The sequence below is a fragment of the Leptodactylus fuscus genome, chromosome 3 (genome assembly GCF_031893055.1).
Source record: "Leptodactylus fuscus isolate aLepFus1 chromosome 3, aLepFus1.hap2, whole genome shotgun sequence".
Taxonomy (NCBI): Eukaryota; Metazoa; Chordata; class Amphibia; order Anura; family Leptodactylidae; genus Leptodactylus; species Leptodactylus fuscus.
This window is the reverse complement of record NC_134267.1, coordinates 227,561,382-227,586,856: the sequence shown is the minus strand read 5'-3', so window position 1 is coordinate 227,586,856 and position 25,475 is coordinate 227,561,382. Positions and strand designations below refer to the sequence as shown.

The following is a 25,475-nucleotide window of genomic DNA, read 5'->3' as shown; positions in this document are numbered from 1 at the left end:
TGAGACTCTGTCTTCCTAATTGGAGCGCCCTCTATTGGATGTCTTGACTGAGACTCTGTCTTCCTAATTGGAGCGCCCTCTATTGGATGTCTTGACTGAGACTCTGTCTTCCTAATTGGAGCGCCCTCTATTGGATATCTTGACTGAGACTCTGTCTTCCTAATTGGAGCGCCCTCTATTGGATGTCTTGACTGAGACTCTGTCTTCCTAATTGGAGCGCCCTCTATTGGATGTCTTGACTGAGACTCTGTCTTCCTAATTGGAGCGCCCTCTATTGGATGTCTTGACTGAGACTCTGTCTTCCTAATTGGAGCGCCCTCTATTGGATGTCTTGACTGAGACTCTGTCTTCCTAATTGGAGCGCCCTCTATTGGATGTCTTGACTGAGACTCTGTCTTCCTAATTGGAGCGCCCTCTATTGGATGTCTTGACTGAGACTCTGTCTTCCTAATTGGAGCGCCCTCTATTGGATGTCTTGACTGAGACTCTGTCTTCCTAATTACATTATGGAAGATAGACTTGCACATTCTCAGTCAGCGCCCTCTATTGGTGTGCATACTTGAGGCACTGGCATCCTAATTACATCATGGAAGTCAGATTTGCATATTCTTCCCATGTTCCTTTGCACAGTGGAGCGCTCATGGCTTAATAAGACTCCACACACCTATATGGTGGTTCTCTAAGCAGTGTACTTACCCCCAGCAGATTTTCTGGTTTGACTAAATGGAATAAGAAGTTGTCTGATATCACGTGGGGAAACTAAAAATCATATACAATGCCTAAATGGTGCCTGTTCAAGTATACCACCTTGTCCCTAAAAAACTAGATCCCCCCATCATATATGCTAGAACTCCAGAGCTGTACTGTAATTTCTATTCATATATATTAAATTAATATATTAAATTTGTATAAAACTAAAAAAGGGACCACAAAGGGATACTCCTCCACCCCTGAAATGACACAATGATCACAATGAATATTCATTTTTATTTCCTGTTGGACATAATGTCTCTACTAAGAAAAAGTGGCATATTATCTAGAGAAGGAGGAACTGTGAGAATTTGATCTTGCAACAACAAAAAAAGTATATATAGATGTGCTAAACCATGTTCATATTGACTCAGAGGAAGTCCCCAGGAGTATTAGAATAGTATGCCTTGGACACCCCATAAGAATTGATTCTAGGAGTCTACAGTCAGTCTACATGTATACAGAGCATGCATATATCAACCTTTGTTATGTCTGCTTTATACTATTGTCATTCATGATATATTATACTGTATCAGTGCATGAGTGCTTCTAATGGCATATTGCTTGGATATGCCATCAATTATCATTAGTGGAGATTCAACCTCACAGACCCCTGATGCTCCTGATATTGGAGGGACCTCTGCTACTTTGGCATTACACTTGCACCAAAAGTGATCCCGGCTGGCACCGTGCCTGTAAAAGCAGCATCAGAGAATCTGAATCCTAGTGTGAACTGGAAAGGATAAGTAATACTATGTCCATTGTCTGACTATATTCTGAGCACAGAGCATGCCCCTTATTGAAGTATATGCCCTTAGTAGTGGCAATATGATTATATTAGCTGATACCTGATTGTAGAAGTGGGTAAATCCAGGCGCGGGTAAGGTTTTCGTACTGTGTATAAGGGATGGGATATGAAATGTAACTGTGTATCTTGTTTTTGCTATAATTTGGAGAATACGTGAGACTTTTGTGTTGAATGTAATTTTTATTTCAGCCGCTATACGGTGTTGTTATAAACTATACATAGTGACTTTGGGACAGAGGTATTTCAAGTGAATATACTTGGATATACGACATTGTATGATTTGTTATTTTCCGCCAGTACATGTAAGTTTTGGGCACAGGATACTCTTGAGCAAGCAACATAAAGTTGTCCATGAGAGAAGCCTGGTGTGATAAATGTATTCCTGCTACTTTCAGCATTGTAAAAGCCAACTTAAGGGGAAATTGTAGTCGTTTGAATTGAAATGGGAAATGATTTGGTATAATTGGGATGCGTGGGGTTAATACACTGTCACCTGTAGCCAGTGGCGTAACTAGGAATGGCGGGGCCCCGTGGCGAACTTTTGACATGGGGCCCCCCCTCCCCAAACCGATGCCGAAGACCTTGACTGACCCCCTCCTCCGCACTCTATTATGTCCCTTAGTAAGCCCTGCACACAGTATTATGTCCATTAGTGGCCTCTGCACACAGTATTAACCCCTATAGTGTCCAATGCACACACAGTATTAACCCCTATAGTGTCCAATGCACACACAGTATTAACCCCTATAGTGTCCAATGCACACAGTATTATTAACCCCTATAGTGTCCAAAGCACACACAGTATTAACCCCTATAGTGTCCCCTGCACACAGTATTAACCCCTATAGTGTCCCCTGCACACAGTATTATTAACCCCTATAGTGTCCAATGCACACACAGTATTATCCCCCATAGTGTCCCCATATGTCCCACTGTGGACACCTATAAACATTTATTATACTCTGGGATCTGAAAAGACCCCAGAGTATAATAATCGGAGACCCGGGGGATTAAAACCATTAAAAGAACAGAGACAGTTGCTTACCTGTTCCTGTCGGCTGCCGCTCTGGTCCAGCTTTAATGACGTCAGACGTCACATGACCCGGGAAGCTGGCCTGGGTCATGTGACGACAGACACGAATGACGGAGGCCTGGCAGGATCGTGGAGAGGTAAGTAACACTGTTTTTTATGTTACCTTACTTCTCCGGTCCGCCGATCATTATACTCGGGGGTCTGCAAAGACCCTCGAGTATAATGATAGCCTCTGTGGGGCCCGCAGTGTCACATGCCGATCCCGGCCCAGCCAGGATCGGCAAGTGAATAGGGCCCGTAACGGACTTAAAAAAAAAAAAACGCAGCGGTAGCGGCTGTCACCGGGCCCCCTAATGGCCCGGGCCCTGTGGCAGCTGCTACTGCTGCTACCACGGTAGTTACGCCCCTGCCTGTAGCTGCTCCTGTAAGAATAGTGGCTGCAATGATATTTGTTCCTAGTAGTGTGACACGTAGCCTCGTGCCATTACACAATTGGGGTGCATGAGTAGAACAGGGACGCCAATCTTGAGTTCTAGTTTATGTGAAGGGACGCCGGGTAATTCTGAGGTGGGCAGTAAGGCAGATTGGTGACATTATTATCGACCGTTACGTGTTCGTGGTGTGTGGAAGGGTACATCGGAGTATACAGGCCAGAAGTAGTCCCAATGCAAACATGCTATCGGAACTTAACAGTGTCATTGGCGTGAAGACCTAGGGAAGGTGGATGGATCGTGAAGACAAAACAGCAGTGAGGTGAGAGTGCCGTCGGGGAGTGTGGCGGGCTGGAGAGAGTAGTTTAAGTGCTGCGGCCTACGGTGGAGGCACAAAATGGTGGTGTGTTTGAAACACATTCTGTAGGTGGCTAAGAGGTGCGCATGCTCCTGGCAACACAGTGGAGTAGCTGGGTGGGCGGTGTCGCGGATCGTCAGAGCGGTGGGGGTCGGTAAACATGGCTGCTCCGGAGGGTTAAAGAGGTAGCCTCCTGGAGTATCGTTAAGGTGAGGGGCAAAGTGGTAAAGTATATGTGTATGTGATTGTGTGGGGTTAGGGGCTAAGCTGTAGAGGGCAATATGAATTTTGTGGCATGCTATGGTCCAAAGTGTGTGAGATTGCAGAGATGGTGATGTGAGTTTGGGTTTTGTGGGGGTCCTGGGAAAAACATATGTGCGCTATTGTGACGAAAAAATAGCCTATTGTGCAATCGGGTGTATTAACTATGTTTGTGGAAAATTTCAGCCAAATCAGTGGAGCGGGTTTTGCGTGATTGAGGAACAAACACATCCAAACACACAAACCCACAAACATCCAAAGTCACAAACTTTCACATTTATAATATTAATAGGATTTTACATAGACAATGTAATGTAATCTCAACCTGCTCGGTAAAATCAAACTGAATGAGATTGAGAGCAGAGCTGATGCAGGGTTTCCTAGTGTCACGCACTGCACAGACATGACAGTGATGGGAAACCAAAGAGTTAATCCTATTTGAGAAGTAAAAGTATTGTAAATACAGACCTGCCCCTTTCACAGGTGAAGTCATCACAAGGCTTAAATACTCTGTCACAACACCCTGATCATTCATAGAAAGAGAGAAAGAGAAGAGGAAAGAATTCCTCGACATCCTACAGTAAGTGAATGTCGTCTCTTAGGTGTGTGGGGGGGGGGGGGGGGGGGAATTGGCTTTAAACTAATGGAACAAGTACTAATAGACTTTGTGGGAGGCCATTACATTATCCAGCTAAACTGGGTGAAGGAGGTCACTGTACTCCCTGTCTGTAAGGGATATATACAGTACATTTATGATATATTTATAGCCACCACCTGTTAGAGATGTGTAATGTAACATATAATAGCTAGATCCCCTATGGGCCAGAGTGGGAGAAGTTTTCCTAGAGCTCTCAATCAATGCTCTGCCACAATGATGACTCAGATAGGCACAGGTAGATGACCTATCCAAATAATAAGTCATCAGTGTCTGATCAGTGAGGGTCTAACAGCAGAACCTGCACTGATAAGCTGGTTCGGCTGTATCCAAGTACTGGAAGCCATATTACAAGGGTATGTTGGATAAAACCAGAAGGGACTCTGCTACTATTCAAGTAATAGGGCTGATGAGGGACAATAATCCCAAAATAGTTGGGGTGGCGGCATTTAGGCCAAATTAATTCTTGGCATTTTCTTTTTAAATCGGCTGTTTCCTATTGGATTATCCCAGAAAGTAGAAGGCAATAATTTACTTACCCATCCTGGTTTTTGTCCAGGCATGGGGGAAAAAAAATGGAGAAAATGTGTTCAGGATCCAAAAAAAGGGGGAAATACTATCTTTTGGGGAACAAAAAGAGACAGTATATTGAGTGAGAACCAATAAAGGTTGAAGTATCCTTTCTAAGGCAAATAAAGGGGACAATAAAGGGGGTAATATATGGTGAAGGAGTCTATAATGGTGGAAGCATACTGTATGGGGGTCAATACATTGGACAATATATTAGATAGGCACCTATAAAGGGGGTGTTATACTGTGTGGGGGCATTTCCATGAAGATAGAGAGCAAAGAGCAGGAGCTGCAATGAAAATAGTCACAGATAAGGCATAGACTAAAGTACAGGTGGGAGAGATAGCTGTCATAGCATTCCAATACTGTACGTCTGTATATGACCATATGGTGTACTGTAAATGCAACAAAAAATTCACCACTTTTTCCATTTTCCGACCTTCTTTATACTTTTGACATCCCTCTTTCCCAGGATTCTGCAGTGGGGGAAACAGGAAAGGGCTACCTGGGAGGGAGATATGGGTGGGGAACTAGCCATATGGTGAAAATAAGACCTATAGTCTTTGTCACCTAGCAAGAAGGCAGCTTGTTAGCTGGAGTGCCCCTTCTGTACAAGAAGACTCTCGACACTGGTTCTGATACTGGGACTAGGAGTCAAGCCTCAGTGAACCGGATTATGGATTTGTTCTTGTATTTGTGTTCTCTTTTATTCCCATTATATTTTCTGTATTGTCTTATACTTTTATCTGTATTTGCTTGATGATCCATTGATGTATAATTCTGTATTAGCGGCTAGTACCAACTCACTCGGGTTAATAAATACATGGTATAAGATTTATAAAGCTTATTTCATATTATCCTGTAAACTCAAACACTCCTGGCTTGGTAAGGTGAGATCCTTCACAGTCCTTTATTATTGCATTTGTTCTGTTCAATGTATTTGTAACATTGTATTTGGAAAAGATGACATGGTACATGTAACTCATCATCAAGTCATGATGTATGAATAAAGCTTTGAAGACTCTACACCTTGGACTACTGTTTCATGACTGTATATCCTGGTATAACTGACCTTCCAAAATACTTATTATCCCATTATAATGTTTATGGTCAAGTGACAAAGTTACTTCTTAAGGTTGAAATAAGATCTTAGTGTTTTACCTGTTTTGTTTGATATTTCCCTAGGTTCACGTCTGTGTTTGCCATGGACCCAGTCTCAATTCTTCTGTCAGTGGTTGTCTTCTTATTTTTGGTTAATGTTTTTAATAAGAAAGACAAGAAATACCGGAACTTCCGTCCAGGACCTAAACCCTTACCGATCATTGGAAATATACACATGATCAATGCATCAAAACCCCATACATCGCTTTTAGAGGTAATATCAAATTGTCAGAAGTCTATCATCCTTGACTCTTATAGTCATCAACAACTAGGCTTTGAGATGTCCTCCATCAAATTCAATGTGGAAATTCATCTTTTTATTTTCTGGATTTTATTTATTCATCTTGATGCCTTTTAATAGGCTCCTGGTGCAGTTGGAATTTTTTTCTCTAGTCCCCCCCTATTCCAAGCAGGCAACTTTGTTGCATGAAATTCTAATTAGGTTTTCTACCATCATGTGGATGGTTTCAGACTGGAACAGGCAAGAGGGTATTATTCAGAGTTCTGACACTTTATAGTAGAGAGCCTAAGCAGACACCAAAACTACCTGCACTTAATGCTTGGGAATGCCGGGAGCTAGAATTTTTTTTTAAGTGAACTGGTTTCATTGGAGCAGCAAAAACTGGAGTAGGTGGATATTGTGAAAGGTCCCCTTTAAAGGTGTTCTCTGTTTTTGATAATTCCTCCTTTTCAAAAGAGTCCATTGACGTTAAGCAAATTAGAAAATCTTCACTTTATAAAAATCAAGTTCAAATGAGACAAAGTCCCTGAGACTGTTCACATGTAATACAATGTTATCATAGGTCTGTCTTCGGAATATATTAAGCAAATTGCTGTCAGATTTGGTAGGAATTCAGTGCCATTGTGATTTTTTGTTAATGGTCCGATACTAGTTTCAAGATGGATAAGTTCACACAAAGTTTTTTGATCAGGGTTTTGAGGTTGTATTCGCCTCAAAACCCTGACCAAAAACACGGCTTCCATTAAAAACAATGGGAACCGCTCAAGTCTTTTTTCTGGGAGCCGTTTCTTCCAGCTCCTGGAAAAAAAGAAGTGGGATGCTCATTCTTCAGGCCAAGTTGTCTCGCGATTCGGCCTGAAAACACTGCCTCCTCCGGACTAGGCCCATTCATTGGGCCTAATCTAGATCAGAGTGCGCGGCTGGATGCCGCTGCAGTGAACCAGCTTTTAGTCGTGACTACCAGCACCGCACCTCCCATGAGGCGACCTGAAGCGACCGCTTCAGGCGGCGCTATGCCAGGGCCCCAGGGAGGGTGGCATTTTTGCTTACCTAAGCCAGTCCAGGACAAGCTGTCCTGGACTGGCTCGGCACCGAGTGGTGGATTGGGGAGCCCACTGGATCCCCGCCCCCTTTGCTTTACCCTGCCCCCTTCACTCTGCCACGCCCCCTCCGCTCCACCCCCTCCTCCCGTCAGCGGCTTTCTGTCGTCCGCCTTGGGCGGTGAAAAGGGCAGGTTCACCCCTGGTGGCTAACCCATGTTAACTTACCTTAAATGGTTAGCATATAAATAATAATGGAAACCTCTAGGGGTAGAATATTTGTGAAATATTTTAGATTTTTATATTTTTCTTATGCTTTGATTTTTTGTTTTCATGTTTCAGCTATCAAAGAAGTACGGCACAATATTCAGCGTTGACTTTGGACAGGAGAAGCTTGTCATCCTGTCTGGTTATGAGACAGTGAAAGATGCTCTTATCAATCACGCCGAAGATTTTGCTGGAAGACCAGATTCACCAATACTTAATAAAACTACAAATCCAAATGGTAAATATTTCATCAGCCAGTTCTTGGTAATTGAAGACTTATCGAAGACTTATAAATACTGAAATGTACTTCTGTAGTTTTTGGACCTTTATTGGTTAAAAAAAGGTCCAAACAAACTATAAGTTAGTGCAGAACCAGAGATGCACAGTGTTGTGAACCAGAAGGGGTTTTGAGCAGGGGCGTAACTACCGGGGTAGCAGCTGCTACCGCTGCATAGTTCTATTTTGTTTTTATAGGACGTTACCTGCTGGAGTTAACTGGCCCTATTTACTTATCAATCCTGGCTCCTGCTCATGGCTGCCTGCGCTTCCCCTTCTGTGGAGGTGTCTGTGAGCAGAGGCCAGGATCGATAAGTGAGGCCCACGAATCCACGAACCCTATAAACATTATCATTATAGTCATGGGGGTCTTTTCAAACCCTTGAGTATAATGATTGGTGACCCAGGAAAGGTGAGGAAATATTTTTTTAAAAAACACTGTTACTTATCTTTCCTGGGCTCTGGAAGGCTTTAGACCTATTTGGTGACATCACAGATGTCACATGGGTTGAAGCTTGCATCCTTAGTAAAGATGAGCGAACACCCAAATGTTCGAAGTTCGAAATCCGATTCGAACAGCCACTCACTGTTCAACTGTTCGAACGGGTTTCGAACCCCATTATAGTCTATGGGGAACATATACTCGTTAAGGGGGAAACCCAAATCCGTCTCAGGAGGGTCACCAAGTCCACTATGACACCCCAGGAAATGATACCAACACCCTGGAATGACACTGGGACAGCAGGGGAAGCATGCCTGGGGGCATAAAAGTCACTTTATTACATGGAAATCCCTGTCAGCTTGCGATTTTCGCAAGCTAACTTTTTCCCATAGGAATGCATTGGCCAGCGTTGATTGGCCAGTCTTCAGAATTTGGCCAATCAGCGCTGGCTCTGTCGGAGGAGGCGGAGTCTAAGATCGCTCCACACCAGTCTCCATTCAGGTCCGACCTTAGACTCCACCTCCTGCAACAGAGCCAGCGCTGATTGGCTGGAGACTGGCCAATGCATTCCTATGGGTATGCAGTGATGCAGCCGAGCTGAGCGAGTGCACACACTCACCACTGCTGTGCAGAGACCGGCACACACTCAGCTCTGCTGATTCTGTATACTGATTCTGTATACTGGCCAATCAACGCTGGCCAATGCCAGTGGTGATGCAGAGCTGAGTGTGTGCCGAGCTCGCACAGCAGTGCTGACCGGCACACGGTGTAGTTGAGCAGAACTGGCTCAACAGTGCTGAGTCTCTGCACGTCTTCTGTATCTCATTCAGCCAATCAATGCTGCTCAATGCATTCCTATGGGAAAAGTTTATCTCACAAAAAAACAATTACACACCCGATAGAGCCCCAAAAAGTTATTTTTAATAACATTCCCCCCTAAATAAAGGTTATCCCTAGCTATCCCTGCCTGTACAGCTATCCCTGTCTCATAGTCACAAAGTTCACATTCTCATATGACCCGGATTTGAAATCCACTATTCGTCTAAAATGGGGGTCACCTGATTTCGGCAGCCAATGACTTTTTCCAATTTTTTGCAATGCCCCCGTTGTCGTAGTTCCTGTCCCACCTCCCCTGCGCTGTTATTGGTGCAAAAAAAGCGCCAGGGAAGGTGGGAAGTGAATCAAATTTTTTTGGAGTTTGCCATGTGGTGTCCGTATGGAATCGAACATCTCGAACAGCCTGATATCCGATCGAACATATGTTCGATAGAACACTGTTCGCTCATCTCTAATCCTTAGGCATCACGGTACAAGCTTCGCTCAACTGACGTCTCTTCCATCATCGAAGATGGCCGACATCTGCAGGGAGTATGCCGGAGCCCAGGAGAGGTAAGTAACAGTGTTAAAAGTTTACCATGGGGCCCCACCATTCCTAGTTATGCCACTGGTTTTGAGCTTAACTTTCCTTCTTTCCTCAGTCTCTGCAGAATACTTTTAGGGTATTGACACTAGGAGGAGCTGAGTGTACAGGAAATATAAAGTAAAGATTTATAGGATCAGAATCATTGAACAGAATGAAGACAATTTGAATTAATTAATTAATTAATTAATTAATTAATTAATGGGTTTAGCCCATCTTGAGATTTCAGGATCGATTTTAAAATCCGATTTCTGATCATTTTCCAGCCGGTTCCGATCGTGAAATTTACTCGATCACCGATCGAGATCCGATCTTTCCCGATCGCTCAACCCTAATCATAGCTAATACTACATCTGTATATAACATGCATATACCATATTGAACACAATAGAGTATTGTGATTATATCATTCAGGTATCATCTTTTCTCATGGAGATAACTGGAAAGTGATGAGAAAATTCACTCTGTCAACATTAAGAGATTTTGGTATGGGAAAGAAGTCCGTAGAAAATAAGATTTCTGAAGAATGTGAAAACCTGATGCAGACCTTAAGATCTTATGGAGGTAAGGTCATAAAAGTATCATAAAACATTCAGGAACAAAGGAAACAAAGAGATAATCTTGACCACAAGACCTTATGATCTATAGGAGATTAGGGTACTTGCTGCATACTGAAGGTCGGAAGATGTACAGGGGATCGGGATACCCTGTGTTAGTAATCCTGTAGATCACTGTGGCTAGTCCCTCTATATTTAAAAGGGTAGTCCATAAATTATAGGAAACTGAGTGGTGGCCGAGATGGGTGTAAAATGAATTAAAAGTACGCCAGGGAAAGGAGATTTGGACTGTACAATGAAACACCATAGACAGTTGAGTATAAATTTTTGTTGGTTTGTTATAATTCCACGACAACCACTTTACTATTGGTCAGCTATTCAGCTAATAAGTGGTAAATGATTTATTTATACTCTGTATCGCATTCGGCCAATCAACACTGGTCAATGCATTCCTATGCCGAAATGTAGCAGTGCTGGCCATGCGCTTAGCTCAGCTACTCCGAAGAGGCAGTCGTGCTCAGCGCACGGCCAGCACTGCTACATCGGAGATGAAGCAGAGCTGGCTGGGAGCTCAGCTACTCTGGAAATGCATCCTAGCTGAGTGCATCTCAGGACTGCATCTCAGATGTAGCAGTGCTGAGTGTGTGTTGAACCCTGCTGCACACTCAGCTCTGCTGCATCTTTGTGTGTGCGGAGCTCTGCTGCTTCTCCGTGTAGCAGAGTTGTGGGTCAGCATTGCTACATCTGAGATCGGACCACAATAAAAACTGGTGTGGACCGATCTTAGACTCTGCCTCCTCTGGAAGAACCAGTGTTGATTGACCGAATGCTGTACACTGGCCAATCAACGCTGGTCAATGCATTCCTATGGGAAAAAGTCGGCTCGTGCATATCACAAGCTGACAGGGATCCCGACCAGATAGAGCCCCAAAGAGCTGGGTGAGTGACATTCCCCCCTAAATAAAGGTAATCCCTAGCTAACCCTGCCTGTAGATCTGTCCCTGTCTCACAGTCACATAGTTCACAGTCTCAAATTAATCGAATGTTAAATCCACCATTCGTATAAAGTGGAGGTCACCTGATTTAGCCAGCCAATTACTTCTTCCGATTTTTTTTCAATGTCTCCATTGTCGTAGTTCCTGTCCCACCTCCCCTGCACAGTTATTGGTGCAAAAAAAGTGCCAGGAAAGGTGGGAGGGGATACGAATTTTTACTGCGTTTGCCTCGTTGTATTCGATTCCAATTGAATAACCCGAACGACCTGATATTCAATTGAATATGTATTCGATCGAACAGTGTTCGCTCATCTCTACATATAATATATATACTCTCCCCATAAGAGTCTACATTTGACCATTTCAAATTACTTTTAGGAAAACCCTTTGATAACCAGGTCCTCTTCAATACTGCTGTAGCCAACATCATTGTGTCTATACTACTGGACCGTAGGTTTGAGTATGATGACCCTACAATACTGAAACTTATGACTTTAATAAATGAAAATATCGTATTCCTGGAAAGTCTTATGGTCAAGGTAAGTTTTTCTAAACAAGACATTAGATTTGTAGTTTGAAGACCCCGGTGTACAGATACCTGGACCAGCATCTCTTATTTCATTGGTCATACTGTACATGATCCATATACATGGTTCATAAACTACTGAAGGATCCTCCAAACTTTGGGTCCCAAAAATCCAGTAGAAGAGAACCCCATTGTGAAGAGACTTTGTAACCAATCACTTGCCAGTGGGATCTATTTTGTACTGTATGGTTTATAAATAACTTATAATACCTTACTGATAGTATGTCTTGTGTATACAAAGCAAGGCGACAACAAAACTTACTAAGGAATCCTAGTCCAACATGGTCCATAGACTATAAAAAAAATTGGCTCTGAAATGCAGCACCCTTTTTTTAAATCTGTTTTATGCCTTGGGGAATCTCATTTTACAAATCCCCCATGGACCAATAGATCCGTGAAAACAGCAAAATAAAAAAACAAACTTGTCTTATTTTTTGATGGTCTAGGAAGAGCCACACTGATATCAATGGCTGTCATTTGCAAAAGAGGTTGTGCCCTGAAGATACACCTTGGCACATTTTTTGGCACACTGACTCATCTCTTCCTCTGCGCCCCTTTGTACTACTTTCTTAGAGAGTGGACAGAGAGGGCGTGAATCTGAGTGGACTAAGGCATGGATACCCAGGTTCACCAGATTTACTATAACTCATGCCAGACAACTGGTGTGAGTTATACAACACGTCTACGTCAGTCACTGACACGGGGGGGGGGGGGTAATAGTATATAGAAATATGCCCCAATAAAGTTCTATACAGTACTAATTGCAGTCTCAGGCCTTACTATAACTCCTAGGCAGCATGCCCGCTGCCTCGGGTTCATGTTTGACTCAGACTTCACCCCTCATATTGAATCACTCGCACGTTCATGTCACCTCCACCTCAAAAACATCTCCAGAATACGTCCTTTCCTTACCAGAGATACACTAAAGACACTTATTGTCTCTCTGATTCATTCTCGCCTTGACTACTGTAACTCCTTACTAATCGGTCTTCCCCTCACTAAACTCTCCCCTCTACAATCCATTCTGAATGCAGTGGCCAGGCTCATCTATCAGGCTAGACGCTACAGCGATGCCTCCGGTCTGTGCCAGTCACTACATTGGCTGCCTAATCATTATAGAATAAAATATAAAGTTATCCCTCTCATCCACAAGGCTCTCCATAATGCCGCACCCCCATACATTTCCTCCCTCATCTCTGTCTACTGCCCAACCCGTGTTCTCCGTTCACTCAATGACCTAACTCTTACATCCTCTATTATTAGAACCTCCCACGCTCGTATACAAGACTTCTCCCGAGCTGCACCACTTCTCTGGAATGCTCTACCCCGGACAATCAGATTAACTCCCAATTTCTACAGCTTTAAGCGCAAACTAAAGACACATCTTATCAGACAGGCCTATCACAATTTCTAACGTAAACCCTTCCCTCCAAAATTGGAGATTAATGACGAGTTGTCTAGAAGGCAAGCGGTGGTCACAACAGTGGGGAGCAGAGGTACGGGATCAGCGGACAGAAATCGAAGTCAGGGAGCGGGAGCAAGAAGTCAGACATCAACAGTAACTAGTAACGTAGATCCAGAAGCTGACACCCAGAGAAACTGAATAGCCAGTAGAGCAGGAGTGGTGGAAGTCGGCAGATATAGGTTTGGGAGCGAGAGGATAATTAACCCCTTAATGAGACTAGTGCACTAGCGGCAAATTTAAGGAAAGCAGCGGCACTTCACAGCGCAACTATAGAGGTGCCGGCTCCAGTCCTGACACCCTATGTTGCAAAAATGCAGCTTTTTTTTTGTTGCTTTTTTTTAAGTGCATTGAGCATAAGGTAGAAGTATAAGAGTGTCCTATAAATTTCCCATTCCTTTTTTAAGCCCTCCTGTCTTTGGCTCAAAAATAATAAAAACGCAGCAAAATTTGCAACAATAAAATTGCCTTTCCGCAACGTGGGACCCTCTGCCTTGCACAGCCTGCATAGAAAGAGCAGGAAGATCAGCTAGCCGTGATAGGTTATATGTTATTATCTTATACCTTTATTGTTATCTTTCCTATATTCAGCTGTATAACAGTTATCCCACTCTGATCGGCTGGCTACCGGGAAGCCACAGAAAACTGATTGAAAATTTCAAGCAGATGCAAGACTTTGTCATGGCCACATTTGCCAAAAAGGGGGAAGAGTTTGATGTGAACAATCAGAGGAGTTTTATTGATGCTTTCCTTGCGAAACAAAGAGAGGTAATAACACATTACAGTACAGTATTAAAGGGCCATACGCAAATAATTTGATCATCAGACAGAAACAGTATCTTATCTACATATATATTGTACATCAGATATGTCCATAAGAAAGTCACAGGGTGTGTATGTGCTACACGGAAACACAAAACTTAATTTAATGCAATATTGGCAACCTTACAAAGTCATTGATCAATTGTATTTTAATAGTGAATTGAACTGGTGTAACTATAGCAGTTGCAGTAGTAGCTGTGACTACGTCCAGAAGACAGGGGGCTCCACAGGTCACAGTGACTTATCTGGAGGAATATCAAAAACAGGGGCGTAACTACTGGGGTAGCAGCGGTAGCAACTGCCACAGGGCCCGGGACATTAGGGGCCCAACAACAGCCGCTACTGCTGTGTTGTTGTTGCTTTTTTTTTTTTTTTTTTAATAGACCGTTACCGGCTGGAGTTACTCCAGATGGTAATGGGACCTATTTACTTACTGATCCTGGCAAGGACCCCTGAGTATAATGATCAGAGGCCCATGAGAGTTACAGTAAGTTAACATAAAAAAAACACTGTTACTTACCTCTCTGGGCTCCAGACAGGGTTCGGGCCTACTTGTGTGACTTGACTGACGTCACATGACCCAGTCCTGTGTCCTGGGTCATGTAACATCCCGGCCGTCATTGAAGATGGCTGACACCACCGTGGAGTGCAGCGGAGCCAGGGAGAGGTAAGTAACAGTGTTTTTTTATGTTGGTATTTCAATAATACTGTATGCAGGGGCCACAATAGTGAACGTAGAGGTCACTATGGGGCATAATAGTGTGTAGGGGCTACTAAGGGGCATAATAGTATGCACAGGGGCCACTATGGGGCATAATAGTGTGAGTAGGGGTCATTAAAGGGCGTAATAGTGTGTGCAGGACCAGTATGGGGACATAATACTGTGTATAAGGGCCACTATGGGGAATAATACTGTGTGCAGGGGCCACTATGGAGCATAATACTGTGTGCAGGGGCCACTATGGAGCATAATACTGTGTGCAGGGGCCACTATGGGGCATAATACTGTGTGCAGGGGCAACTATGGGGCATAATACTGTGTGCAGGGGCCACTATGGGGTATAATACTGTGTGCAGGGCCACTATGGGGCATAATACTGTGTGCAGGGGCCACTATGGGGCATAATACTGTGTGCAGGGGCCACTATGGAGCATAATACTGTGTGCAGGGGCCACTATGGGGCATAATACTGTGTGCAGGGGCAACTATGGGGCATAATACTGTGTACAGGGGCCACTATGGGGTATAATACTGTGTGCAGGGCCACTATGGGGCATAATACTGTGTGCAGGGGCAACTATGGGGCATAATACTGTGTGCAGGGGCCACTATGGGGCATAATAGTGCAGCGCAAGAATGAAAGGGGCAGTCGGGGGGGGGGGGGGGGGTCCCATGTCAAAAGTTCGCCAGGGGGCCCTGCCATTCCTAGTTACGCCAATGATCAAAAACACGGGGATTAGACATAACTGTTGCTGGCTAAGTGATCTTCTCAGTAGAATTAGGAGTATTGTACATCTTTTACCATCTAACCTAGCCTATGTAATATTTTATTAACCACCATTCTCATTTTATACAATGAAGGGAAAGACTGAATCTGAGACATATTTTCATGACAAAAACCTGGGCACACTGGTGTCAGACTTGTTTGCTGCGGGAATGGAGACAACATCTACCACATTGCGATGGGGATTGCTATTAATGATGAAATATCCTGATATCCAAAGTAAGGAATTCATATTAGATCTTTAATAAAGCAATGATATTACTTTACCATTTGACATCCTAATGACATTTTGTACATTGCAGCATAGTCAATGTGATTGTGCTATCTGATTGGGCAATTATATTCAGAATGGCATTGAGGTGGACTATTTTAGAATATACAGTCCTATGAAAAAGTTTGGGCACCCCTATTAATCTTAATCATTTTTAGTTCTAAATATTTTGGTGTTTGCAGCAGCCATTTCGGTTTATATATATATAATAACTGATGGACACAGTAATATTTCAGGATTGAAATGAGGTTTATTGTACTAACAGAAAATGTGCAATATGCATTAAACCAAAATTTGACCGGTGCAAAAGTATGGGCACCTCAACAGAAAAGTGACATTAATATTTAGTAGATCCTCCTTTTGCAAAGATAACAGCCTCTAGTCGCTTCCTGTAGCTTTTAATCAGTTCCTGGATCCCGGATAAAGGTATTTTGGACAAACAATTCAAGTTCAGTTAAGTTAGATGGTCGCCGAGCATGGACAGCCCGCTTCAAATCATCCCACAGATGTTCAATGATATTCAGGTCTGGGGACTGGGATGGCCATTCCAGAACATTGTAATTGTTCCTCTGCATGAATGCCTGAGGATTTGGAGCGGTGTTTTGGATCATTGTCTTGCTGAAATATCCATCCCCGGCGTAACTTCAACTTCATCACTGATTCTTGAACATTATTCTCAAGAATCTGCTGATACTGAGTGGAATCCATGCGACTCTCAACTTTAACAAGATTCCCGGTGCCGGCATTGGCCACACAGCCCCAAAGCATGATGGAACCTCCACCAAATTTTACAGTGGGTAGCATGTGTTTTTCTTGGAATGCTGTTTCTTTTTGGACGCCATGCATAACGCCTTTTTTTATAACCAAACAACTCAATTTTTGTTTCCAAAATGAAGCTGCCTTGTCCAAATGTGCTTTTTCATACCTCAGGCAACTCTATTTGTGGCGTACGTGCAGAAACGGCTTCTTTCTCATCACTCTCCCATACAGCTTCTATTTGTGCAAAGTGCGCTGTATTGTTGACCGATGCACAGTGACACCATCTGCAGCAAGATGATGCTGCAGCTCTTTGGAGGTGGTCTGTGGATTGTCCTTGACTGTTCTCACCATTCTTCTTCTCTGCCTTTCTGATATTTTTCTTGGCCTGCCACTTCTGGGCTTAACAAGAACTGTCCCTGTGGTCTTCCATTTCCTTACTATGTTCCTCACAGTGGAATCTGACAGGTTAAATCTCTGAGACAACGTTTTGTATCCTTCCCCTGAACAACTATGTTGAACAATCTTTGTTTTCAGATCATTTGAGAGCGGGCTGTCCATGTTCGGCGACCATCAAACTTAACTGAACTTGAATTGTTTTGTAGAAAGAAATGGTCCAAAATACCTTTATCCAGGATCCAGGAACTGATTAAAAGCTACAGGAAGCGACTAGAGGCTGTTATCTTTGCAAAAGGAGGATCTACTAAATATTAATGTCACTTTTCTGTTGAGGTGCCCATATTTTTGCACCGGTCAAATTTTGGTTTAATGCATATTGCACATTTTCTGTTAGTACAATAAACCTCATTTCAATCCTGAAATATTACTGTGTCCATCAGTTATTAGATATATCAAACTGAAATGGCTGTTGCAAACACCAAAATATTTAGAACTAAAAATGATTAAGATTAATAGGGGTGCCCAAACTTTTTCATAGGACTGTATTTCTATCAAGTTACATATTATTAGCTATTATAATTAAATAGGTAATTAAATATTTAATTGTAAAAATTTATCTTGTGGTACCGCGGTGGGCATTACAGCTACCCCAGAATAACAAAAAATGATGTGATATTTTTAGATTCGTCTGCAAAACATAATTTAGATTAACTAATTTATGAAGACTACGACATATTGTAGAAATCTATATCTAGTGTGTTCGTGTCTTTATGCCTTTACATATTATTAAAAAAACATATTAATTTTTATATTAAACAGAAAAAATCCAAAATGAGATTGAAAGTGTTATTGGATCCGCTCAACCACAAGCAGAACATAGGAAACAAATGCCATATACCGATGCAGTCATTCATGAAATTCAACGATTTGGCGATATCGTACCTGCTGGCCTCCCACATTCAACAGTCAGAGACATAACCTTTAGGGGTTACTTTATACCAAAGGTGAGGAACATATATATATATATATATATATATATATATATATATATATATATATATATATATATATATATGCAATTAACATAATTAGCAAGATTCTTTGGAATATACCTTCTGGCTAAATTATGTGACTTAGCAGTGAGTAAATTACTGAAATGCACAGATGTGGCACAGGTTTAGCCATTCTCTGCACAAAATAATAGACTAATAGATGTACATCTTGCATTTACCATGTCTATTGATTTAGAATTAAGGTTGAGCGATCGTGTTCGGAAAAGATCGGATTCCGATCGGTGATCGAGAAAATTTCACAATCGCGATCGGAATTCCGAACACAATCTGTTTAGATGGGATCGAGATCGGTACTATTTCCCACAATGCTTTGCTTAGCCTTCACACTGAGTATACGCTCCGCTCATTCTGAGTGGAGTGTATACTCAGTGTGAAGGCTCCGCTGCGGTTCCATAGGAATGAATGGAAGTAGCCAGCACACAGCCTTAACCCTCTGTGCGCCGGCTGCCTCCATTCATTCTAATGGGAGACTAAACTAACATCTCTAGTAGCTACTTACCTCCAGAGATGACTGCTCCGGTGCTCTCCTTCTTCTTCGCCTCGCTGCCGCTCCACGCTGCTCTTCTCGCCTCACTGCTGCCGCCTCCCAGGTTAGTGTTTAAAGAGCTAGGAAGGCGGGGCTTGTGGCTTAGGAGAGTGTGGACGGGTACAGGGCGGGGAGACGTGACGTCTCCCTTCCCAGTACCCGCCCACACTCTCCTAACCCGCCCACACTCTCCTAACCTGGGAGGCAGGGCACAGCGAGGCGAGAAGAGCAGCGTGGAGCGGCAGCGAGGTGAAGAAGAACACCGGAGCAGCCATCTCTGCAGGTAAGTGGACACCAAGGGGGACTAAGTAGCCAGAGGATTAAAAAAAAATCCTCTGGCTGCTTAGTGATTCACTACACAGTGTGGATTCTAACAATTAAAGCGTTCAATTGTTAGATTCCATGCTGTATAGTGAATAGGATTGCTTTTAAAATACGATCTCCGATTAATAATAAAATCCCATTGACTTGCATTGGGATCAGAATTGGGATTGAGATCGGGTTCGAATGAAAAATGATCAGAAATCGGATTTTAAAATTGATCCTGAAAAGTCAAGATCGGCTCAACCCTATGTAGAATACCTAAAAAATTTTCAAAATGGTTTTCTAACTGGAACATTTTTTACAGCTGGAAAGTTTGCAACCATAGCAGAGTTATTTGCCAACTCCCACATTGTATATTGGATAGAGTCAATGGGTGTTCAGTTAACCATAAATATAACCATAAAATGTGATGTAAACACAGCCTAACATTACATTTTTACTCTAGGGCACAACTGTTATCCCATTACTGCACTCTGCTCTTAGAGACGGAAGTCACTTCAAAAAGCCAGAAGAGTTTTATCCAGAACACTTTCTTGATTCTGAAGGAAATTTCAAGAAAAATGAAGCTTTCATCCCATTTTCACTAGGTAAGGCTGCATAAAAGAGAACGGGGTCAGTGAGAAAACAGCATGGATGGCACATGGAGATCATCCATGACTTCCACGGGCCGATACCGTCATAAGACCCCTCCTTAGTTTTACTCACACTGACTAATGATAATACATAGAGATGAGCGAGTAGTACTCGCTCGAGTAGGTATTCGATTGAACACTACGGTATTCGAAATACTCGTACTCGATCGAGTACCACTCGCTATTCGAATGTAAAAGTTTGATGCAGAACCAGCATTGATTGGCTGAATGCTATACAGTCGGCCAATCAACGCTGGTTCTTCTCCTACCTTTAGAAGTCTTCTCCGTGCAGCTTCCCCGCGGCGTCTTCCGGCTCTGAATTCACTCTGCCAGGCATTGGGCCTGGGCAGAGCCGACTGTGCATGTCCGCTTGTAGTGCAGGCATGCGCAGTCGGCTCTGCCCAGGCTCGATGCCTAGCAGAGTGAATTCAGAGCCGGAAGATGCTGCGGGGAAACTGCATGGAGAAGACTTCTTGGAGGATCCATCCCGACCCTCACTCGTGGACTTGGTAAGTATAATTTAATCGAATGTTGCCTACCCCTGAAACGAGCATTTTCCCCCCATAGACTATAATAGGGTTCGATAATCGATTCGAGTAGTCGAATATTGAGGGGCTACTCGAAACGAATATCGAACCTCGAACATTTTACTGTTCGCTCATCTCTAATAATACACATTAGAGTGTATGGGGCGATACAAAAAGACTGAGTCAGTGTGCTAGCAGTTAAAAACACGGACAGGACATCGACAAAGGACATAGTCATGTTCATGGGGGCTTAGAGGGGCAGAGAAGATCTCGTATCTAAGGATGTGGAATTGTCTTAACATTAGTATAATGCAAGGGAATCCCACTGTATGGCCGTACTTTGGTAATGTTTATGTTCTTTCTTCACATGTCAGGGCAAACATGTACATTGCATTTCTAGGGTAGGCACTCGGGGAAGAAAAAATTGCTCACTTGATGGATGCTACACCACTGTCCAAAAGTTTGTACAAAAAAGAAATGTTATAGATATAGGGGAAAAAAATATTAAGAATGACCACTAATCTCATCTGCCCACTTGCAGATTGGTCATGGTCCAAATAAAAGCAGGGCTTAGATAAATAGCTATGGCAGTCCCCTCCTCTGTCTATGCATGTCCTGGAAAGAGGTCTGGCCTTGGTATTGCACCAGCCAGTCCACCAGCCCCTTCACGAACTGAGCTCATGATCAGTAGCGTAGCTAAAGTCTTATAGGCCCCACGGCAATCTTATGTCTAGGGCCCCTACCTCGTCTCTACAGCAAATTCTTGACAATGATGATTATGGGTGCGAAGGAGTTTAATCCACCTTAGTTTGGTTAGGGGAATCTGTGGGTCTCCTTTGCTTATGGGCAAGATGGAAGCTTCAATCCCAGTACTGATGCCAGTGCTTATGGGCCCCCTAAGGACCCTGGGCCCCAGTGCCACTGCATCCTCTGCACCCCCTCAAGTTATGCCCCTGCTCATGAAATACCAACACAGGGAATGCTCTCTTGGTTTACCATGGAATGGAAGTGGAGTTGTAGGACCAGGGCTGGTGCCGCCTGCTAGTAATTGGGAATCCTTTGGTAACTATAACAATTTAGTTATAGATCTCCCTATCTGACACACATTTAGGAATACTTTCTGTTACATAATGTCTGTTTATTTTATTTAGGTAAAAGAAGTTGCGCTGGTGAGACCCTGGCAAAGAGGGAGCTCTTCCTGTTCTTCACAACCCTCCTGCAGAACTTCACATTCAAAGCCCCACCTGGTGCAGAGTTGGACTTCACTCCTACTCTAGGATTAACTAATGCCCCATTACCCTACAAAATGTGCGCAATTCCTCACATATGAGATATGGCTATTGCTGTGAATAACCCAAGATTTTTTTATCTAAGAATTTTCCATAATTATTTATGTATACAAGTTATATATATTGTATAATGTGCGTGATATTGCTTTATGGTCATATGGGATTTTATAAAGACATATTAAAATTAAGTGGTTGTTTTTCTAGTTGACTGTTCTAATATATTATTGAGTAGAAATGTTTTAAAAAAAATATATATATATTTTTTTTTATAATTTTTTCAAAATTTATAAACCTTTCCCAAATAAGGAAACACAATAGCAATAACTTACAGTATATCAGGTCAGACCTCATAGGTGGTACCGTTAAAATTACAGGCACAGTATCTATAAGGGGATTTAGTTATAATTAGAGATGAGCGAGTAGTATTCGATGGAGTAGGTATTCAATCGAATACTACGGTATTCGAAATATTCGTACTCTATCAAATACTACTCGCTATTCGAATGGAAAAATTTGATGCAGAACCAGCGTTGATTGGCAGAATGCTATACAGTGGGCTAATCAACGTTGGTTCTTCTCCTACTTTTAGAAGTCTTCTCCGTGCAGCTTCCCCGCGGCGTCTTCCAGCTCTGAATTCACTCTGCCAGGCATCGGGCCTGGGCAGAGCCGACTGCGCATGCCCGCGCTACAAGAAAATGGCCGCTTTGTCTGTAAGGGGTGTTTTCTCCACACCCAGATCTATTGGAGTTGTCACTAAAAACTGTAGCCAATTTTTCCTGTCAAGGATGTGAAAAGAGTTGTCCCATTGTGATGTGACCATTGTTTTGAGATATTGTATCCCAAATTGTCTATATGGAGCTAACCTGTGTTTCTTTTGTCCATTCCAGACTTTCAAGAGTTAAATTAGCATGTTGTGATATAGAGTTAAATTGGTTTCATAAAACTTGGAGTCCTAAACCAAATTTCAGTTGAGCTCAGACGGGGCCTGCAAACTGCAGCTCCATTATACAAATCTTTGGTATAGTCTCAATTTCCTTGGACTGGGCGCAAAAATATTGCAAGTTATAAGAATTAGTATATGTAGAATTGGGAAGGATTTATTTCTCCTGATGGGGCAATTGTCATCCACAACCTGTGTGTTTTTGTTTTGTTTTTTTGCTGTCCTTTGGATCAACATGGTTTATAATTTGAATTTATCAACTACAGTATATTACTATGTTTGTGTATATCTAACCAGTGATGGGGTCCGAGGCCAAGGGTTATCTGCCCAAGCACAAAGAAGACCACTGGAATAAGACATAGAAGATCTTAGAAGGATACTGCTGGGGCTGTCTCAACTGTGGAGGGGCTGTATCAACAAGGTGGAGAGACAAGGATAAGGGAGCCCAAGGAATTGGTTTCCCACAGCACCCTGGCAGAGTACAAGTATCTATGTACAATTCCAGATGCATCCTTTTAAGATCTAAGTGTGCTGGTTCTTGGTGTGATGCTGCTCCGGATGATGGCATGAGGCCTTGGAACGATAGACAGCAGCAGACTGAGCACCCCTTTACTTTGTTCATAGATAGATAGATAGATAGATAGATAGATAGATAGATAGATAGATAGGAGATAGATAGATAGATCGATAGATAATAGATAGATAGATAGATAGATAGATAGATAGATAAAGAGAAGACACAGACTTCAAGGCTCGAGTTTAGCAGGGCAGACTTCAAGAGCCTGAAGGCAAGGGTTAGCAGAATTCCATGGTGCAAAATTCTTAAGCACAAAAATGCACATGAAGGGTGGGAAATCTTCCGTAGGGAAATCATTAAAGCACAGGAACTAACAATACCTAGAAGGAAGAAAAATGGGAAGCACCTAAAAATATCAGGATGGATGACCAAAAAATTACATAACCTGCTAAAAAGGAAACATACAAAAAGTGGAAGATGGGAACTATACCTAAGGAAGAGTACACAGCAGTCTGCAGACTCTGCAAGACAAGCATCAAAGGAGCTAAGGCTGAACACGAATTGAAGCTTGCAAAAGAGGCAAAGAGTAAGGTAAAAGGATTTTGGGGATATGTTAAAAGCAAAAGAAAAGTGAAGGAGACCATTGGAGTCCTGAAGAATGACAAAGGAGAAACAGTTAACATGGTGGAACAGCAGTTGGAGCTACTAAATTCATATTTTGTATCCGTCTTCTCCCAAGAATCTAATGGAAATATCGACATTAATGGTGATGGAGATGAGGGGAAGGAGGACTCCAAGCTGACTATAAGCAAAGGTCTGGTAAGAGAGCAGTTAGCCAAGTTACAGGAAACCAAGTCCCCAGGACCAGATGATTTACACCCTAGAGTCCTGAAAGAGATAGCAGAGGAAATAACAGAACCCCTTGCTATAATCTTCGATAAGTCATGGGGAACAGGAGTGGTCCCTTTAGATTGGAAAAGGGCAAATGTTGTCCCCATCTACAAAAAGGGGAAAAGGGACGATCCAGGAAATTACAGGCCGGTAAGTCTGACCTCGATAGCAGGAAAAATCTTTGAGCAAATTGTCAAGGAACATTTACTTCGGTACCTGGATGGGAAGGCAATAATTAACCAGAGCCAGCACGGCTTTATGACCAATAAATCTTGTCAGACTAACCTGATTTCCTTCTACAACAAAATCACTGAATGGTTGGACCAAGGGAATGCCGTGGACATAGTATATCTTGACTTCAGTAAGGCATTTGATAAAGTATCACATAACCTTCTTATTGAAAAAATGATTAAGTATGGCTTTGACAAAAAATCAGTTAGGTGGATTCACAACTGGCTTAATGATCGGGCACAACGAGTAATACTAAATGGCTACACATCGAACTGGAAGAACGTCAAAAGCGGGGTGCCGCAGGGCTCTGTTCTGGGCCCAGTACTTTTTAATATCTTTATAAATGATCTGGACGATGGAATTATTGGGGAACTCATAAAATTTGCAGATGATACGAAGATAGGAGGAATAGCCAACACTAAAGAGGAGAGAAAGTGTATTCAAAAGGACTTAGACACACTGGAACAATGGGCTGAGGCCAACAAAATGGTATTTAACAGGGACAAATGCAAAGTTCTACATCTGGGTAACAGAAATGTAAAAAACATATATAGTATGGGAGGAATAGAACTAAGTGATAGCATAGGGGAAAAGGACTTGGGCATAATAGTAGATCACAAATTCAACATGAGCCAACAGTGCGGTGCTGCTGCAAAAAAGGCTAATAAAATTCTGGGTTGTATTAAGACAAGCATTGAATCTAGATGAAGAGAGGTCATTATTCCGCTGTACTCTTCCCTGGTCAGACCACACCTGGAATACTGTGTACAGTTCTGGGCGCCTCAATTCAAGAAAGACATCGATATATTGGAGCAAGTCCAGAGAAGAGCAACCAAAATGGTGGAAGGTCTGCAAACCATGTCCTATGAGGAGCGGCTAAAAGAACTGGGATTGTTTAGTTTGCAGAAGAGAAGGCTGAGGGGAGATTTAATAGCAGTCTACAAATATCTGAAAGGTAGTCACAGTGCAGAGGGATCTCCCCTATTCTCATTAGCACAAGGAAGTACAAGAAGCAATGGGATGAAACTAAAGGGAAAGAGATACAGATTAGACATTAGGAAAAACTTTCTGACAATGAGGGGAGTGAGAGAGTGGAATAGGCTGCCACGGGAGGTGGTGGGCGCTCCATCAATGGAAATCTTCAAGCGGAATCTGGATAAACATATAGCTGGGATGATTTAGGAAGACCTGCACTCGCAGGGGGTTGGACCCGATGGCCCTTGAGGTCCCTTCCAACTCTACCAAAAAAAAAAAAAGAAAAGAAAAAAAGATAGATAGGAGATGATAGATAGATAGATAGATAGATAGATAGATAATAGATAGATAGATAGATAGGAGATAGATAGATAGATAGATAGATAGATAGATAGATAGATAGATAGATAGGAGATAGATAGATAGATAGATAGATAGATAGATAGATAGATAGATAGATAGATAGGAGATAGTGTTACGGTTT

At 42.6% G+C, this 25,475-nt stretch overlaps 1 protein-coding gene across 1 annotated transcript; it reads left to right on the top strand.

Annotated features, from left to right (window-relative positions):
- The first annotated feature begins 6,061 nt into the window (after nucleotides 1-6,061).
- LOC142198302 (cytochrome P450 2K4-like) lies at nucleotides 6,062-21,478 on the top strand. The gene is made up of 9 exons (XM_075269273.1): nucleotides 6,062-6,241; nucleotides 7,651-7,813; nucleotides 10,128-10,277; nucleotides 11,644-11,804; nucleotides 13,905-14,081; nucleotides 15,718-15,859; nucleotides 17,886-18,070; nucleotides 19,435-19,576; nucleotides 21,300-21,478. The coding sequence occupies exons 1-9, from the start codon at nucleotides 6,071-6,073 to the stop codon at nucleotides 21,476-21,478; spliced, it is 1,470 nt and encodes a 489-aa protein (XP_075125374.1). The 5' UTR covers nucleotides 6,062-6,070.
- Nucleotides 21,479-25,475: the final 3,997 nt, after the last annotated feature.